The sequence below is a fragment of the Musa acuminata genome, chromosome BXJ2-3 (genome assembly GCF_036884655.1).
Source record: "Musa acuminata AAA Group cultivar baxijiao chromosome BXJ2-3, Cavendish_Baxijiao_AAA, whole genome shotgun sequence".
NCBI lineage: Eukaryota > Viridiplantae > Streptophyta > Magnoliopsida > Zingiberales > Musaceae > Musa > Musa acuminata.
Window position 1 is genome coordinate 35599586 of NC_088340.1, and position 14556 is coordinate 35614141.

At 33.4% G+C, this 14556-nt stretch overlaps 1 protein-coding gene and 1 long non-coding RNA gene across 2 annotated transcripts; one reads left to right on the forward strand and one right to left on the reverse strand.

Moving 5' to 3' along the window:
• Nucleotides 1–809: 809 nt before the first annotated feature.
• LOC135606541 (uncharacterized) lies at nt 810–3778 on the forward strand. Its single transcript, XR_010484844.1, has 3 exons — nt 810–956; nt 2480–2524; nt 3303–3778. It is a non-coding gene; the product is annotated as an uncharacterized LOC135606541 (long non-coding RNA).
• Nucleotides 1186–1730, reverse strand: LOC103979333 (transcription factor ILI5-like). The gene is made up of 2 exons (XM_009395446.3): nt 1552–1730; nt 1186–1460 (listed from the first exon to the last, which is right to left on the reverse strand). Exons 1-2 carry the CDS (start codon nt 1651–1653, stop codon nt 1305–1307), a joined length of 258 nt encoding a protein of 85 aa, XP_009393721.1. The 5' UTR covers nt 1654–1730; the 3' UTR covers nt 1186–1304.
• Nucleotides 3779–14556: the final 10778 nt, after the last annotated feature.

Sequence of the window (14556 nt, forward strand, 5' to 3'; positions counted from 1 at the left end):
ATTCATTATTCTCTTAGAAAGATAATTATATTCTAAGAAATAAATTAATTATCAAATTCCTATATTTTGTGAATATTGGTTTAAAGTGTTATGTCTCAAACACAAGTTAATGTTGTTTAGAATGATGTAAGAACATCCTCTCCCCCTAAATGCTGTCATGTCCTTTGATTCTTTGTATTGTTGTGGGAATGAAATCATTATTTGGACTGAATATTTTTTTAAAAAAATATTAATTAATAATATAATTATATTAGGAAAATATGGAGGAAATTTTTATTTGGTCAACAAGTAACTTTTATTTTAAAAAGGATTCTGCTTGAAAAAAATCTTAAAATTAAAAGTTATTTTTTTTAATAATATCTCATGTATTTCATACTATTTTTTTTCTCTAGTAAACTTAGAGAGATCACTTAGAAAATTCTCGACATACGAAGAATTCTAAACTTAGATTTGAATTAGCTCGAAAAAAAATGTTTTTGTTACTTATACTTTTATTGATTTCATACGATGAAGAATTATTTTTAGATAAACATTATTGAAAAATATGAATATTGGATGCACTATTTTTACAAAAAAAGATGCCCTTAAATTAACCTATTTAATCATATTAATACAATTGGTGGGTGGTATGATTTTATGATCATCACGGCGCTTCATCACGACTCAGCAAATCAGGACCGTAGATTTTCAATAGGAAGCAGTATGCAACTCACCGATGTTATCCACGTGTCTTTCTATTACCACTGCGAAGGTCGCGTGTCGTCAACGTAACGGCAATTCCCGCCCTCCCTATGACCCGCCCCCGAATTCCCGTTTCCCCTCGCCGAACCAAAAACCCCAATAGAAGCGACCACATGAGGCGGCGAAGGCAAACATGCCCTGATCGGCGACCCACGAAGCCGGCGCTGCCGTCTTCCCCGACCCACAACGACGTTGCCCCAATTGGATCGAATTAGGTTCGTTCTCTTCATGACCTCTCTCTCTCGCTCCCTCTTTTTTGAGGAGACGCAGTTCGGTGGATTCTCCCTGTCGTTGAAGTGTTCGCTTAAATGCCTTATCCTTCATCGATGTGCGTACAAGCACACATTCACGCACGTAGCTCAACCTCACCATGCCATTCCCCAAATTGCCAAGATTGACCTTCGCTCTAGCCTTGAGGTAGCGTCACCGAAGTGCTTGACAAAATGAAGGGAAAACTACTGATGCTGGATCTGATTTCTAAGCTCATAACAAGTTACATTGTGTTCATATCTATGTAGATTTGTAGACGTAGAACAAAGGAAGGCAGTTGAGGCTGAGCCGGCTCAGGACCGGAGGAGGCTCCGGACCATCTCGGCCTCGGCGCTGCTGCTGTCCATCGTCGCCATGATGGCCGAGAGCCGGTCGCTCAGGTCGTCCACGTCCCGGTTGAGGCTCCTGATGTAGTTGCACGTCTCCTTCAGCAGCTTCGCAGCTGAAGCCTGCACAACAGGAACAGGGACACAGCGATTAGATCAACGGGCATAGAGTTTCCATTGCTGAGTAGCAGCCTGAGAGCGCGTGCTTGCTTACCCTGCCGGCGCCTCGTTGGCGGGTCTCCGGCAGGAGAGACTGGAGCTTGGAAACGAGCCTGTTGATCTCTTCCTCCGAGACTCGGGACCTCCTGTTCGACATCTTGTCGTAGGCCGAAGTAGAAGCGATTTAGGGAATGAGGAAGAAGGGAAACTGGCGTGAGAGAGACGACGAGGGAGGAAGGACTTTATAGGAGGGGCGAGAAGGCAAGGGAGGAAGAAGAAGGTGGACATGGGAGTAGGAAGTTCACAGGAGGCCCACATGTTCCCCTGCTGTCTCTTGCCGGGGTCCCACCGGCCTCCTGTGCACTTCGGCCAATGGGCTCTGTGTGTTCCCAAGTCGCCACGAGTCAACGACATGGCATTAGGACATGCCGCTCTCTCTCTCTCTCTCTCTCTCTGTGTGTCCATCATGGCATCGAACTCTCTTCTCCTCCTGTGATGCTTGTGACGCTGTCCCCCTTGTCTGAGATTGAGGAACTTAGGCATACTATTCTGTGTCTGCCAAGTAACAGAACCTGCATCTAACCATATAATTAGGCGAGTCCTTGGAGATTATGGCACATCATTAGAATAACAAGCTCGAGATTTGGCAGCATTTATCAAATGCATAAATCACGCTAAATTTCGTGCTTGCATGCACAGTGTCAACAGGAGGCTGATGGGATAGCCGACATGGTTGGTATTGGCTTTGTGTCATTGAGGACTTCTGTGATATCTTGTAGCATTTTTGAGGCCATTGGAGATGGTGATGTTACTATGTTTTAGTGAAATGGAAGTCCCTTTAGAAATAAACATCAAGTATGATTCCTTGTCTAATAGAAACATTTAAGTGGGTCACTTGATGTAGGGAATACTTGGTTATGATTTTTATTATTTTGCCTTATCTACTATTGAAACCCTTGTTAACTTTATTTTCTTGGCTATAGGTGAGGAATCCTTCAATACCATATGCAGCTTTTTCCTTATTGGTGGTAAGATTTTCTCTATTAATGATTCATTGACCTCAAGTACCCATTTGGGTGTGACTTCATGAACCTTTCTATCTACAAACTTGTGTATGACTAAGGCACTTATGTTTGGTTTTTAGTTAGGTTAGTGAAGGAATGCCACATGGCTCAACCTATAAAATTGTGACAACTAGTGTCAGAGTTGATAAGTGAGAAGGATGTCGAAGCAACATGAAGATACAAATTGCTTTTTTATGAGAGAATAGACAACTGGAATGATTGATATAAACAAAAAGACATTGGAGTCACAAAGAGAAACATCCATAAATAGATGAACTGTTCAATGATAGTGCAAAAAAAAGTCATCTAACATCTCAAAGAGAGTTGACATACCCATGAAGCAATTCACACTAAATTTTTTTGAGAATACTCACATGTCACTGGCTATGAGTTTTTGAAAATTTTGGTTCAATATATGGGATTGACACATGCTAAACTTTTTTAGAGTAATTATACAAATTTGTGATAGTTTATGCTGAGCACATCCAACATTCATGATCTATCTTTCAAATTCTAAAAAAAAATCCACTTTATGTGCTAAAGACAAGAATTATTTTACTCACGGGAATATTTAATTCTTGAGGTATTGTTAATGATTATTCAATTTTAACCAAAAACACTAAAACTGATATAATTATAACTCTTAGGGTCGTCGACTATTATCGGTGTTTCATTACAAAGTATACACACAAAAAAATCATACCACTGAGAGATTTATTGATTGATCTTTGCATGTATGCAGGTTAGTGAAGGAATGTCACATGGCTTAACTCATAGGAGAGCAGATAGGTGAGACGGATGCTGAAGCAACATGAAGATATCGATGGTATCACATGGAGAAAATATGGGTTGTTTGCATAAGAGGAGGCACAACTACAATTATGGTCATAACCAGAAGACATCGGAATCACAAAGAGAAGATGATGGAACTCCATATCTGATTGGTAATGGTCAAGGAGAAGATATTGGAGTTCTAAATCTACAATGAACACATTGTGAATGTGGAGACAGACCATATATCAATAGGTAAATGCATCTATTGTATTGGCAAATACTAAAAGTAGTAGCATGAATTTATGGTAGTTTATGTTGACAATTTAGAAGAGCACATCCAGCATTCACAATCACTTTATGTGATGAACTTTACCCTTGAGAAATTCTATATCTTATGTATTGTAAACCCCAACAAAGTTGATAGAATTATGATCCTTCTTAGGATTATCAACTATCATTGGTGTTGTAAAGTGCTTACCAAAACCATATCATTCCACCATAGAAATGGTTAGAGAAGTGTAAGTGATTTTTGAAGACCTAAAATGTATGATGGTTGGGAGATAAAAGTGTTACAATGTTTGACTTTATTATTGCTTAAAAAATTAAAAGCAAATCTTCACTTGTGTATGTTTGAGCTCATCATAAGTTTGATGTCAAGACTTGAGAGGGTTCAGTGGCGATCATGCAAACACTAATATGTCAACTAAAGCCTTTTTATAGAAGCTTGGGTGATTATTGAAATTAAGTGAAGAATTAATCTATGAGATAGCTATGCGGAATTATTGGCTATTACTGTATGTATACTTTTGATAACGAGAGAAAGGACACTTTGACTAACATGTCGAGATGAGTGAACATCCAACATGGGATTGATGTGGCCTCGACGTTCGATCGATATGTCAGGTCGATGCAATATGTGATAGGATGTGATGTGGCATCGAGTTGTCCACATGTCAAGGCCCCTACTATTAACTTAAAAGCTAGAGAAGAGTCCCAAGGAGATCCATGATAATGACTCTAAATGACAACACTACAATGAACTATCAAATTTTCATATGCTTTGAATTCGATAATATGATTTTGCTATGAATAATTAAGGTATTTGACGACTAACTAAATTGAAATTAAGTTACGAACCCGTATTATAAAAATCGGATTGTATGGTGTAAGAAGGCATCGACAAAGACGTCGATAAGATCGAAAGGTCATCGAGGACTTTCGTCCTACATTATTATAATGACACAATGTCGACAACAAGATATTAATATTCATAAATATCTTTTAGTTTGCATCAAACGTGAACTTTGGACATGAAATTTTTTCCACGTTTAATAAATGCATCTCTCTATTTATCAAAGAAAAATAATTATTATCTGTATTTCTCGTTTATCTCCTTGACCTATCATATTATATTATATAATTTATATTCTAAAAATATCAAACCTAAGATTCGATCGGTTTAACCACCGACTTAGTAATCCGATTAAGGCAAATTGGACATGTTAGGGTACGATGGCAAGTGGGTGAACAAGACGTGATGAATCCCACATGGTGGCACCCACGAGATGGCACCTAATCCTTGTTCCATAGCAATAGGAAAGAGACCCAATCCGAGGCAGGAAGGCAGGCGATGTTGCCTTTGTGTGACCGAGAGAGACAAGACACTGAGCCATGCATGGAGATGGAAGGCAGGAGCAGCCTCTTCTCCCAACCCAACATCTCCAACATGCCCCTTGACTCTCCGTTCGTCGTCATATGACTTACTTCATCCAACATGTGCATGCTTTGTGTCCAACCTCGCGATAGCATCACCATACGTGCATGTCATATGATGGGGGTTGGCGCAGCGTGTCCGCCATGCTCCATGTTGGGATCTTGTCATGCAGTGGGCATGCATGTGGGCATGATGCGTGAGGCAGGCATGTGGATGCTGCAGACTCGGAGGATGGTGAGCTGGAAGAAGAGATGGAGAAAGATACATGCAATGGTGGGCGGAGAGAAGTCAGGTGGCTTGGATGGCGAGAGGGTGCACGGCAAGTGCAGGTCACCTGTGAGACGTGATTGCAGGGAGGAAGGGGAGGGGCGGGGGGGTTTGGTGGTCATGTCTTTGGTAGGACTAATTTTTATATAATTAATTTTTTTTAATAATTTAATTTTTATATGTTTAAGAATTATATTACTATTTCTGAAACCGAAACGTTTAATCTCGTTTCTTCTCATATCGTCGATAATAAAAATATTATATGTGATTAACGATAAACTGATATTAGATAAAATTAGTATGTGTTCAATAGTAAATCGATGACATGAGGAACAATAAATTTAAATATTTTATTTTTATAAGTATAAAGATATTTATAATTAATTCCTTTGGTATGCGTAAGACTTAGTAAATAAAATACTAAAATTACTTATTATTAGCATTATAGTTGAATATTACAGGTTGTTTCTTTCTCATTATTAAACATGAATTATGAATTGTTATACAATATGATTAAAGACTGTTCTTTGTGAGTTAAATAGGTGATGATTTTTCATTTGATCACTTTTTTTGTGGTGTGATTGAGGTTTCCTAAAGAAGTTATTTTTAAGAATGCTTATTAAGATAAATAGACATGAAATTTCTAGTATCAATGATTATTTTGCTAATGTTTGATATGGTCATCAAAGATGTCATTTGTTTCTGCGTATAAGATAATGTGGTCATTTGGAAGAATACTTCTATGATTTTGTCGATCTCTCACTAAAAGAAAATAAAGATCATAAAAAGATGTCAACAAAATCGAAAAAGCATTTAAGTTGGATTCGACAATTAATCATTTTATTAAACACTTAATATATAATATAAATTAATTATAAATTTTATAAATTATAAACATTTAATAGTTGAAAAATGTACCTCCTTCTATACGTATTTTGGTCAATGGTTTAGATCAAACAAAATTGATAGGCCAATTAGCCCATCAGGCTCGGATCATTATATTTAGTATCAGAGCCAGGTTTGTTATTACAAACTTAATCTTGCCCACTTTCGATATGGGACTAATCAGGGATGTTACAAATTGGCCTTGGTTTGTCGTGTCGACGAATCAAAATGGTAAGTATGCTCTAGAAATTCATTTATCTCAAAAAGATGACATTAGAAAAAACAAATGCTAGTCATGCATTAAAAATATAAATAAATAAATTTATGTATTTAATATATTTATTATAGTTTGTTTGACTACATTAAGAATGTTCAGATAAACATTTAAAGTTATTAGGAAGTTAAGAAAAAAATATTTTTATTCATAACAATCAATCAAGTATCATTTGAATAAAAGATAAAATGAGAGAGAAAGATAAAATGAGAATTTGTAGTTACCTCATAATGATAAAAATTTGTAGTTACCTCATAATGATAAAAATTTGTAGTTACCTCATAATGATAATGATAAGAATTTGTAGTTACCTCACAATGATATGAGAAAAAATTGTAGTTACCACATAATTATAATGATAAGTTAAGAGTATCACGTAGAGTTGGGAAACACACTTGAGTCACCTTTTACAATAAGATTTTAGGATTATTACTCGCGAAGTGGTGCATTAATATTAGAATAGTTACACATTGAAATTATGTGTTAATATCAAAATGGTTACCTCATAATGATACTCTCAAGTCTTAATGATAAGAGAAGAGTTTATAGTTGCCTCGTAATGAAACTATCATTACCTCATAATGATACTCTCAAGTCCTAATGATAAGAGAAGAATTTGTAGTTACCTTATAATGATAAAAATTTGTAGTTACCTCATAATGATAATGATAAGAATTTGTAGTTACCCCATATTGATAAGAGAAGAATTTGTAGTTACCTCATAATTATAAAAATTTATAGTTATCTCATAAAAATTTGTAGTTATCTCATAATGATAAAAATTTGTAGTTACCTCATAATGATAATGATAAGAATTTGTAGTTACCTCATAATGATATGAGAAAAAATTGTAGTTACCACATAATTATAATGATAAGTTAAGAGTATCACGTAGAGTTGGGAAACACACTTGAGTCACCTTTTACAGTAAGATTTTAGGATTATTACTCGCGAAGTGGTGCATTAATATTAGAATAGTTACACATTGAAATTATGTGTTAATATCAAAATGGTTACCTCATAATGATACTCTCAAGTCTTAATGATAAGAGAAGAGTTTATAGTTGCCTCGTAATGAAACTATCATTACCTCATAATGATACTCTCAAGTCCTAATGATAAGAGAAGAATTTGTAGTTACCTCATAATGATAAAAATTTGTAGTTACCTCATAATGATAATGATAAGAATTTGTAGTTACCCCATATTGATAAGAGAAGAATTTGTAGTTACCTCATAATTATAAAAATTTATAGTTATCTCATAAAAATTTGTAGTTATCTCATAATGATAAAAATTTGTAGTTACCTCATAATGATAATGATAAGAATTTGTAGTTACCTCATAATGATATGAGAAAAAATTGTAGTTACCACATAATTATAATGATAAGTTAAGAGTATCATATAGAGTTGGGAAACACACTTGAGTCACCTTTTACGGTAAGATTTTATGATTATTACTCGCGAAGTGGTGCATTAATATTAGAATAGTTACACATTGAAATTATGTGTTAATATCAAAATGGTTACCTCATAATGATACTCTCAAGTCTTAATGATAAGAGAAGAGTTTATAGTTGCCTCATAATGAAACTATCATTACCTCATAATGATACTCTCAAGTCCTAATGATAAGAGAAGAATTTGTAGTTACCTCATAATGATAAAAATTTATAGTTACCTAATAATGATAATGATAAAAATTTGTAGTCACCTCATCATGATAAGAGAATAATTTATAGTTACCTCATAATGATAATGATAAGAATTTGTAGTTACCTCATAATAATAATAGAAGAATTTGTAGTTACCTCATAATAATAAAATGAGAATTTATAATTATCTCATAATGATAAAATGATTAATATTAGTGATAAAAGAAGAAACTGAGATAAACTTAAAATGATAGATAAATAAACATTTAAATATTCTAAACTAATGACTTTTTACTTATCTCGATAAAAGATCCATATAGTTACTTAAAATAATTAGAACTTACGACTTTATTATTATTATAATTTGATTGTGAACGTATCAAACTCACTTTTTAAGGTTGATGGTTCAAAGGATAAATCTAAGATTATTAAATGTTGCCGTTAAGAAAATTTTTATTAGATTAAGAATCAAAATATGCCTTTATCACTTACATGCCCTTTATAAAAATATACTTATTTATATTCATAGGAGATATAAATAGTAAATATTTTAATTGAGCTTAAAGAAATATAATTGATGTGAGTACATACAAACACAAATCTGTTATCTACTTTCATAAAGACTACTCACTAAGGGCTAATATAAGACTACTGACAAAAAAAAAAAAAAATAAACGAGATATAATATAACACTTAAAACCTATAGTCATAAAAATAGAAGATTCTCTTGTGGATAAATAAAAGAAGTAATTTATAGTGGTCGACCTTAATCTTGGTTCGTGTTCCAAGTTAATGAATGAATCATCCAAAATAATTTAGGTAATTTAAGGAGAAAAGCCCATCACAATCGTTTTTTTTATCGGTGTCGCACATAATCGTTTTTATATGGAATATATTTTTTATAAATGAATAAATAAACCCTTAATTGACTTCGGTGAATTACCCAAATACTCGAAACCTGCCACAATATTTGGGGTTATCTTTTTAATTACGGTGGATTCCAATCATGATTCGAATTCCAACGCCGGACTGACCACCGGACCGCTGTCGGGCATGCGCTCGATCGTACTTCTTCATTGAAACGTCGGCGCATGCTGCTCACATTGTCTACCTGCTTTTCAATTGGAGAAGCAAGGAGGCCCGCAAGAGAATTCTTGCGGTTGTTCGAGCGGGTAAGGTCTGTGCTGCTACTTCCCCGTGTCATCTCCTATGACGTGTCACCAGTTAGAGTATGACGTCCTGCGAAGCTTCGATAAGGAAAACCAGTTTAGAATGGGGTACTCGTCCACGTGTATGGTGGGACCCTCTGTCTGTCCAATCACAACGTAGGAATTGTTTACTGAGCCTTGCCTGAAGTATCCATTACTGACTCCAAACTCTCAGAGTACATACTGCTCGAGACATCTCCGCCAACTTTCGTCTCCTCTTGGTCGCATGGAGTTATCCACAGATCTGATGGACGTAGATGCTGCAGATTCCATGGTCAGCCGGGACGAGACGCCGTCGCCGCCACCTTTGCCGCCGCCTCTGTACCAGGTGGCCTTTGTACAAGGGATGAAATTTCTTGTAGAGTATCAATGATTATTTTGCGTGTATAAGATAACGTGGTCATTTGGAAAAGAACATTTCTATGGTTTCCTCGATCTCTCGCTAAAAGAAAATAGAGAACATATATACAAAGAATGTAAGATCATAAAAAGACGTCAACAAAATCGAGAAAGCATTTAAGTTTGATCCGATAATCAATCATTTTATTAAATATTTAATATATAATATAAATTATAAATTTCATAAGTTATATATGATTACGTGATAAAAGTCTAAGATAATTCGTCGTGGTCAAAAGTTTCCATGATTGTCCACGTGATAAAGCTACGATAAGATAATAAATCAACCCTATATACTATCTCAAAAGTCAATTTAATCATGTGTCACCGAAGTAATACTAAGGTATTATGCACTGATACTTCATACCACTATATGTAGCTAAAAACCGTTAAAATCACTATTTAAATGATCTCTCATTGGACAATTTTAGCTCATATGGGATAATTACACATAATTTACCAACATCCAATACTTGATTAATATATATATATATATATATATATATATATATCCCTTTAAATATAAGTTTAGCATATAAATTATCATGAATTAATCTTCACCTATCAATAAAATGATGTTACAACTCAAATGGATATCACATGGTTTTATGTTAATTAACACTCTGTACCAGTGTAGCCAAAAACCCTTAAAATCACTATTTAAATTAGATAATTTTACCTCTTTGTGATAATTACATATAATTTACAAACATCCACAAAAGCTAACACTTGATTAATATATATATCCCTTTAAATTTAAGTTTAGCATATAAATTACCATGAATTAATCTTCACCTATCAATCAAATGATGTTACAACTCAAATGAATATTAATATCCCCTTCAAAAATATTAAAAAATATAAAAGAACAGTCATGATCAATAGTAGCTAATTTAAGTTAGTTGAATATATAAGTGAAAAAAATAATGAATGCAAAACCAAAATGTTTGGAGACAATCCACACTAAGCAAATGGGATTCAAATTCTAAATGGGTGTCATTTTGTACCAAAGCTTATGCGGATTCTAACTTAAACGGATCGGATAACACGGATACTAGTAAAAGAATCCGATCCGCTATTGACAGGGGTTACTTTCCTGGTCTCGTAATACTGCGACTCTCTTCGTCTGATTCATTTGTGTACCTTGGGAGGGTGGAGGACCGACATTGCGGCAGCGGAAACCCACTCCAACGTGGTTCGCGATCCTCTCCCTCGACCTCCTCCTCATCCTCCTTTTTGTGTTCCGTGGTTGCTTCTCTTTCCCACTTGTTTTCGAATCGATTACAACCCTCGATTACGTTTTCCACTTGAGCTTCGGGTTTTGACGTGTCTTGCGATGGAAAAGTGTCTCCTTTCTTATATCGGTGCCTAATTGAGGGCCAAAATAGCTGCAATTTCTTCTTATTTTTTGATTTTGTTTCTGAACTTACCTTCTTTTTGTATAGATTGAGTTGATTCCTGACCTAATCGTTTTGTGTGATATGTCTTATGTGTTGTGGATCTTGTTGCTTTTGGTTTGTAGTTTCAATTTATCGTTGTGTATTTGATTGTAAATCTAGCTTTTTTGTATAAATTGAGTTGATTCTTGATCTAATTGTTTTGTGTGATGTGTCATATGTGTTGCGGATCTTGTTGCTTTTGATTTATAGTTTCAAGTTATTTTCGACTAATTGATTGAAAATCTAGTGTTTTTTGTTAAAATTAGATGACCTCTATGGTAAGGGAGAGGGTTTTCAAAGGAAATGACCAACAAAGAAGAAAGTCCACAGCTCTCTCTACTCCCGTAGCTTTTCCTCTTCAAAACAAAACAAACTAATCTAAAAATTTACAAATTCTATCAAACATAATAGTTGAAAAAGGTACAAATCATTTAATAGAGATGACATGATACCACGAGATTTTGTTCATCAATTGGCCTCTGGTTTGTCTTCTAAGTGTCGATGAATCAGAATGGTAAGTATGCTCTAGAAATTTATTTATCTCAAAAAGATGGCACTGGGAAAAACAAATGCTAGTCATGCATTAAAAATATAAATAAATGAATTTATGTATTTAATATATTTATTATAGTTTGTTTGACTACGTTAAGAATGTTCAGATAAACGTTTAAAGTTACTAGGAAGTTAAGAAATTTTTTTTTATTCATAACAATCAATCAAGTATCATTTGAATAAAAGATAAAATGAGAGAGAAAGATAAAATGAGAATTTGTAGTTACCTCATAATGATAATGATAAGAATTTGTAGTTACCCCATATTGATAAGAGAAGAATTTATAGTTACCTCATAATGATAAAAATTTGTAGTTATCTCATAATGATAAAAATTTGTAGTTACCTCATAATGATAAAAATTTGTAGTTACCTCATAATGATAAAAATTTGTAGTTACCTCATAATGATAATGATAAGAATTTGTAGTTACGTCGTAATGATATGAGAAAAAATTGTAGTTACCTCATAATTATAATGATAAGTTAAGAGTATCACATAGAGTTGGGAAACACACTTGAGTCACCTTTTATAGTAAGATTTTAGGATCATTACTCGCGAAGTGGTGCATTAATATTAGAATAGTTACACATTGAAATTATGTGTTAATATCAAAATGGTTACCTCGTAATGATACTCTCAAGTCCTAATGATAAGAGAAGAGTTTATAGTTGCCTCATAATGAAACTATCATTACCTCATAATGATACTCTCAAGTCCTAATGATAAGAGAAGAATTTGTAGTTACCTCATAATGATAAAAATTTATAGTTACCTAATAATAATAATGATAAGAATTTGTAGTTACCTCGTAATGATAAGAAAAGAATTTATAGTTACTTCATAATGATAATGATAATAATTTGTAGTTACCTCATAATAATAATTGAAGAATTTATAGTTACCTCATAATGATAAAATGAGAATTTATAATTATCTCATAATGATAAAATGATTAATATTAGTGATAAAAGAAGAAACATAGATAAACTTAAAATGATAGATAAATAAAAGTTTAAATATTCTAAACTAATCAAACATATGATTTTTTACTTATCTCGATAAAAATCCATATAGTTACTTAAAATAGTTAGAACTTACGACTTTATTATTATTATAATTTGATTGTGAATGTATCAAACTCACTTGTAAGGTTGATGGTTCAAAGCCTTTTTTTGATAAATCTAAGGCTATTAAATGGTGTAGTTAAGAAAAATTTTATTAGATTAAGAATCAAAATATGCCTTTATCACTTACATGTCCTTTATAAAAATATACTTATTTATATTCATAGGAGATATAAATAGTAAATATTTTACTATTTATATATAATAAATAGTTGAAGGATGGTGAGCTGGAAGAAGAGACGGAGAAGATACATGGACTGGTGGGCGGAGAGAAGTAAGGTGGCTTGGATGGCGAGAGGGTGCACGGCAAGTGCAGGTCACCTGTGCGACGTGATTGCGTGGGGGAAAGGGGGTGGCTTGGATGGCGAGAGGGTGCACAGATGGCGAGAGGGTGCACGGTGAGTGCAGGTCACCTGTGCGACGTGATTGCATGGGGGAAAGGGGAAAGGGGAAAGGCGAAAGGCGGGGGGGGGGGAGTTTGGTGGAGAAGTGGCGGGATCGCGTGCAGGCTTTGCATGGCCCTTCTCCCGGCACGTTGCTTCTCACTACACGTGGTCATGTCTTTGGTAGGACTAATTTTATATTATTTTATATAATTAGTTATTTTTGATAATTTAATTTTTATATATTTAAGAATTATATTACGATTTCTGAAACTGAAACATTTAATCTCGTTTCTTTTTGTATCGTCGATAATAAAAATATTATATATAATTAACGATAAACTGATATAAAACAAAATCAGTATGTGTTCAATAATAAATCTTACGATATTTTTATCAATAAAATCGACGACATAAGGAACAACAAAATTAAATATTTTATTTTTATAAGTATAAGGATAATTTATAATTAACTCCTTTGATATGCGTAAGACTTAGTAAATAAAATACTAAAATTACTTATTATTAGCATTATAGTTGAATATTACAGGTTGCTTCTTTCTCGTTATTAAACATGAATTAAGAATTGTTATATAATGTGATTAAAGATTGTTCTTTGTGAGTTAAATAGGTGATGATTTTTCATTTGATCACTTTTTTTGTGGTGTGATGATTGAGGTTTCCTAAAGAAGTTATTTTTAGGAATGCTTATTAAGATAAATAGACATGAAATTTCTAGTATCAATGATTATTTTGCTAATGTTTGATATGCATCTACAAACTATTATCATCGAAGATGTCATTTGTTTCCGGCTTATAAGATAATGTGGTCATTTGGAAGAATACTTTTATGATTTTGTCGATCTCTCACTAAAAAAAAAATAAAGAACATATATACAAAGAATGAAAGATCATAAAAAGATGTCAACAAAATCGAGAAAGCGTTTAAGTTGGATTCGACGATCAATCATTTTATTAAACATTTAATATATAATATAAATTATAAACATAAATTTCATAAGTTATATATGATTATGTGATAAAATGTTTAAGATAATTCGTCAGGAGTCAAAATCTGATAATGCTACATGATAAGATAATAAATCAACCGTATATATTATCTCAAAACCCATTTAATCATATTGCACGTAAGTTATACTAAGGTGTTATGCACTGACACTTCATACGAAGCCAAAAACCCTTAAAATCACTATTTAAATGATCTCTCATTGGACAATTTTAGCTCTAATGCGATAATCACACATAATTTACAAACATCCAACACTTGATTAATATATATATATATATATATATATA

Bases quoted from the DNA above. Each gene is read 5' to 3' on its own strand.
- LOC103979333 (XM_009395446.3), bottom strand. From the start codon at position 1,653: ATGTCGAACAGGAGGTCCCGAGTCTCGGAGGAAGAGATCAACAGGCTC. The intron at 1,461-1,551 runs GTAAGCAAGCAC...CCTGTTGTGCAG, and splicing joins GCCAACGAGGCGCCGGCAGG to GCTTCAGCTGCGAAGCTGCT.